Raw genomic sequence first — 5,619 nt, 5'->3', positions numbered from 1 at the left:
CAATATCACATTTGTAGCCGTGCGATATGCCTGTACAGCTTCACAGGTGGGACACTAAGGCACCAACGCATGCCATCCGCCAGTGCCGATATACAGCTTCATCACACTGCTGATGTGATATTGCTCAAATATAAATGTTTAGAAATTGATTACAAATTACTGACTGATATAGAAATAAGGCATCAATAAACCTACAGTATGAAAGATGGATCAATATTGATAAATATAACAGATGAATATATAAATGTAAATAATATGGATGCATAAATAAACAAATATACAAGATTGTTAAATACATTGAGGTTAATGCATTTAGATGAACACATGAATGTAAAAACTGGATAAATAACATGATGGATGGACAAATATAAAAGAGTAAATCGATGTTTGAATAAGGAATGAAGGATTATATTTTGACCTGGGATCACTAGTTTGGTTCAATCACTCGCAATCTTATTACCTTCCATAAATAATTCAAGAAATAACCTGAATTCATAATCAGGACAGAAATCACTTGGGTATACATGCATCCTTTGCCAGTGAAAATTTTAGCTTGAGAATATCTTCTACACGCCTAATAGTCCAACTTAAAGGCATTTATTTGTTAATGTAACCAAATGTCCTTAAGCTTGCTTGTAAAAACACAGAGTCTAGCTTTAATACTGCTTCAAAGCTGAGCTAAAACAATTTAAATTCATCCTAGCGGAGCTGTTGGGCTGGTGAAAGGGACACCCTCCTCCCCCCGAGGGCTCCATCGCTCTTCAATGACAGAGCTTCTTCTGTGAGGCTGTTGGCACCGTGACAAGCCGCCATTGAGGAGCGAAGAGACTGGCGTCACTCTGTCCTCACGTGTGTTTCTCTCTCAGACACAAACTCTATCTGGACAAACCTCAACTCGGAACAGGGTCCTATCTGATGTTGGGTTTCTCCCCTAAGATTCTGCTTAAAGCGCAAGGTGCGTGTTTCTGTACGCTGGTGATGCACTTGATACTGTATCAATCAGATTCTTACTTCTGTATAACTGTAAATGTACAGTTGAAGTCAAAATTATTAGCCCTCCTGTGATTTTTTTTTTCTTTTTAAAATATTTTCCAAATTATGTTTAACAGAGCAAGGACATTTTCACAGTATTTCCTAGAATTTTCTTTTCTTCTTCTGGAGAAAGTCTCATTTGTTTTATTTCAGCTAGAATAAATTATATATATTTTTTAAAACATTTTAAGGTCAACATTAGGCATGGGACGATAACCATTTTCAAGGTATACTGCGGTTTGGAAAAATCAAGGTTTTAAAACCATCAAAATTTTCTACCATACAATTCCTAAGGTATGTGTAAGATTTTTTTATTTACGTTTTTTTTTTTTCAGGACAACAATATCTCCAGCAGAAAAGATGGCGTTTAAATTGTAAAAAACAATCTTTTTGAAACGAATGAAGACAGCTAAATTCATTTAGCCTGACATGCTTACTCCCCCAAAATATTTTAAATGTTTCTCAAAATAAAGTATACGGTGTTCAAAGGGTAAAAAAAGTTTTTTATGTTGTTTTTCACCAAGAAATTTAGAAAGAATATACTTTAGAGCAGTAATCATAATACAATGAAACTGGATATTAATCCAAGGTTATTATTATACTGTCCGAATTTTATACCCGCCCATGCCTAGTCAACATTATTAGCCCACCTAAGCAAACCACTGTTATACAATGATTACCCTAACTTGCCTAATTAACCTAGTTGCGCCTTTAAATGCCACTTTAAGCTGAATACTAGTGTCTTGAAAGATTTCTAGTAAATTATTAATTACTGTAATCATGGCGAAGATAAAATAAATCAGCTATTGGAAAGTAGTTATTAAAACTATTATGTTTAAAAATATGCTGAACAAAAAATCTCTCCATTAAACTGAAATTGGGGAAAAAAGAAAAATGTATATATATTTCTGTTTGAAGTAGAGAAGATTTTTTCAACACGTTTCTAAACATAATAGTTTTAATGACTCATTTTGATTTATTTTATCTTTGATGGATTTCATCCATGATGACAGCAAATAATATTTGACTAGATATTTTTCAAGACACTTCTATACAGCTTAAAGTGACATTTAAAGGCTTAACTAGGTTAATTAGGTTAACTAGGCAGGTTAGGGTAATTAGGCAAGTTATTGCATAACGATGGTTTGTTCTGTAGACTATTGAAAAAATATATAGCTTAAAGGGGCTAATAATATTGACCTTAAAATGGCTTTTAAAAAATTAAAAACTGCTTTTATTCTAGCCGAAATAAAACGAATAAGATTTTCTCCAGAAGACAAAATATTATCAGACATACTGTGAAAATTTCTTTGCTCTGTTAAACATAATTTGGAAAATATTTTAAAAGGAAAAAATAAATAAATAAAAAAAATCAAAGGGGGGCTAATAATTCTGACTTCAACTGTGTGTATGTATTTATACACTGTTACTGTTGCTGTATACAGCTGAAGTAAAAAAAAATAATAATAATTACGTTTTCTTTTCTGAATGAGCTGAAATCTCAGAACATTGTGATTTTCGGGCTGATCTCACTGAATGCACTTTTGCATTCCAAAAACAAGAAAAACAAGAAAAAAGAAGCGCAATGCACTTTTCATGTCTCTAGGCAACGACCGAATCAGCTGCGTATTGTGCGCGAGCGTTGCTGCTATAATTTAAACATTTAATAATGTCGTGATATTCAAGATTTGTGAAGTCATACAGCACCAGATAACTCAAAACAGCAACCATTAGTCTCTCCTCCCTCTTCGAAAATCTCCATAGTCGTCTTGACAACACAAACACTGCTGGCACCTCAATGGAAACCCCGCCTCTGCTTTCATTTGATTGGAGAATGAAACAGATGAGACTGAAGTAATGAATTTTTTTTCCCCTCAGAGGCCGTTAGTAAATCATTCAAAAAACACGCCAACCAACACAAAAAACGAGTTTGGTGTGATCGGCCCCTAACACTGTAAAAAAAATAAAAACTCCAATGTCTACTATCATTTCAGAAGTGTTAAATAACACAGGTGTCGGCTACATGCAAGGTATGCACTGTAGAGTACACTAATCACTTAAAGAAGTATAAATCAGGCTTGAGGTGTTGGGAATATTTGGTGCTAGGCTCCAGCATAATTTCAATGCAGTTTTCAGGTTAAGTGAACACTAGGGCAGTAAAACACTTTTAACTACTTTTGTTTCACTTAACACAGATTTTGATTATAGAGCAAATTGTGTCTGTGAATATTAAACAGCAAAAAAACTGCATACTTGCTTGAGCAGCCTTTATTTTTAATGCATTCATTTATTGTTTTTTTACGACCTTAATGGATTGGACAGAAGAGACAATAAAGTAAATGGAGGAAGAGGAGGGGAAGGGGTCAAGAAGTGACACCAGATTAAAACTTCACACAGGATCTCTTCTGCTCCTGCTCCTCTGAACATTGTGCCCTCATTACAAGTGTGCTGGAGAACATGGTTTAATCTAACAGGACACTGCAGCCTTCAACATTTTGAGAACATGATGAAATTTTGACGGAAAGATGGTATATGCTGACTTTGGTCACTGCAGTGCACTGTGTAATTTAGGGAAGTTATTGGGTAAGTTATGGTGAGTGGATGACTTCATTCAGACATAACAATTTTCTTCATTTGGTCACTCAAGTCATTCCAAATCAACATGTTGAACACATAGGAAGACATTATAAAAAATGTTGGAAGCTGGCACCCATTGACCTCCATAGTATTTTTCTACGATGGGTGCTGATGTTCAGTATGCCACCAACCAGTTTCCTTCAAAATATTTTTATGTATGGTCTACTTTAGAAAGAAATGTGGATGGATGAATAGGCGTATTTTAGGTGGATGGATGGATGGATGGATGGATGTATTTTAGGTGAATGGATGGATGGATGGATGGATGGATGGATTTAAGTGAATGGATGGATGGATGGAAGGATGGATGGATGGATAGAAATATTTTAAGTGGATGGATGGATAGATGTATTTTAAGTGGATGGATGGATAGATGTATTTTAGGTGGGTGGATGGATGGATGGATGGATGGATGGATTTTAAGTGGATGGATGGATAAAAATATTTTAAGTGGATGGATGGATGAATGGATTTTAAGTGGATGGATGGATGGATGTATTTTAAGTGGGTATATAGATGGATTGATAGAAAGATGTATTTTAAGTGGATGTATGGATGGATGGATGTATTTTAAGTGGATAGATAGATGGATAGATAGATGTATTTTAAGTGGATGGATGAATGGATGGATAGATGTATTTTAGGTGGATGGATGGATGGATTTTAAGTGGATGGATGGATGAATGGATAGATGTATTTTAGGTGGATGGATGGATGGATTTTAAGTGGATGGATGGATGAATGGATAGATATATTTTAGGTGGATGGATGGATAGATAGATGTATTTTAAGCGGATGGATGGATGGATAGATGTATTTTAGGTGGATGGATGGATGGATGGATAGCTGTATTTTAGGTGGATGGATGGATAGATGTATTTTAGGTGGATGGATGGATGGATTTGAAGTGGATGGATGGATGGATAGCTGTATTTTAGGTGGATAGATGGATAGATGAATATATGTATTTTAGGTGGATGGATGTATTTTAAGTGGATGGATGGATGGATGGATGGATGGATGTATTTTAGGTGAATGGATGGATGGATGTATTCTAAGTGGATGGATGTATTTTAAGTCGATGGATGGTTGGATGGATGTATTTTAAGTGAATGGATGTATTTAAAGTGGGTGGTTGGATGGATGGATTTTAAGTCGATGAATGGATTTTTTTTCTCGGTTGGTCTTGCAAATTGACGAACAAAATCTTGCTATAGAGCCGTCTATACTTTTCCAGTTAATATAAAGATTAGTTCCCAGAGTGTAGATTATTTGTCATTCCATCGTTTGTGTTGCTTATAAAGGCTTCAGAAGGATGTGTAATTGATAAAGGAATATTCATTTTTATGTAAATGATCCTTCAACATGTGAACTCATGTGGTTTTTTTTGTGGGAGGCAGAATTTGCATGCAAGATGCAGCTGTCACTCCATTAACAAACATTTACAGTACATCTCTTTACTTACTCTGCTTGATCAACCTCTTGTCGGCCACCACCACATTCTCCGCATCCACCACGATGACTTTCCCGTCCCGCGGGCCCACAGCGAAATTATCAAAGCTGACATCCAGCAGGTACAACGCAAAATCGAAGTCATTGTTGGTCAGCTGCTCAGCAATGTCCATCAGCTGCTTGGCCAGATCGACTCGCTTTTCCCAAGGGGCATTGAAGAAACTCCACAGCTCCTCGCCTACGTAGTTCACCGCCACCATCCGGCCGCAGGCACCCAGGTACTTTGCAATGGCCAGCCTTCATCTGACGGAAAACTCTGAGGAAAAAGACAATGATTGTCAGTTTAAGTTATATAGTTCAGTTATACAATAACAAGAACTGCATAGGTTGTTTCAGCGTAAACATTTTGCGCAATATTTACATCACAGGATGTGTAAAATCAAGTTGGGATTAAAGTTGAACAAGTGGTTTGCAAAGTTTTACCATGATAGACTGAAA

The 5,619-nt window shown here is 35.9% G+C and overlaps 1 protein-coding gene across 1 annotated transcript in view; it reads right to left on the bottom strand.

Moving 5' to 3' along the window:
- LOC130218659 (divergent protein kinase domain 2A-like) overlaps positions 1-5,413 on the bottom strand; it is a 17,999-nt gene extending 12,586 nt beyond the window's left edge. The window contains exon 1 of the mRNA XM_056450901.1: positions 5,135-5,413. Within this exon, the coding sequence (XP_056306876.1) occupies positions 5,135-5,381 (247 nt within the window). The 5' untranslated portion in view covers positions 5,382-5,413. The remainder of the gene's footprint in view (positions 1-5,134) is intronic.
- Between the last annotated feature and the right edge of the window lie 206 nt (positions 5,414-5,619).

The sequence above is a fragment of the Danio aesculapii genome, chromosome 24, assembly GCF_903798145.1.
Source record: "Danio aesculapii chromosome 24, fDanAes4.1, whole genome shotgun sequence".
Taxonomy (NCBI): domain Eukaryota; kingdom Metazoa; phylum Chordata; class Actinopteri; order Cypriniformes; family Danionidae; genus Danio; species Danio aesculapii.
Note: the sequence above shows the minus strand (reverse complement) of the source record. Positions and strands in the feature narration are given on the sequence as shown.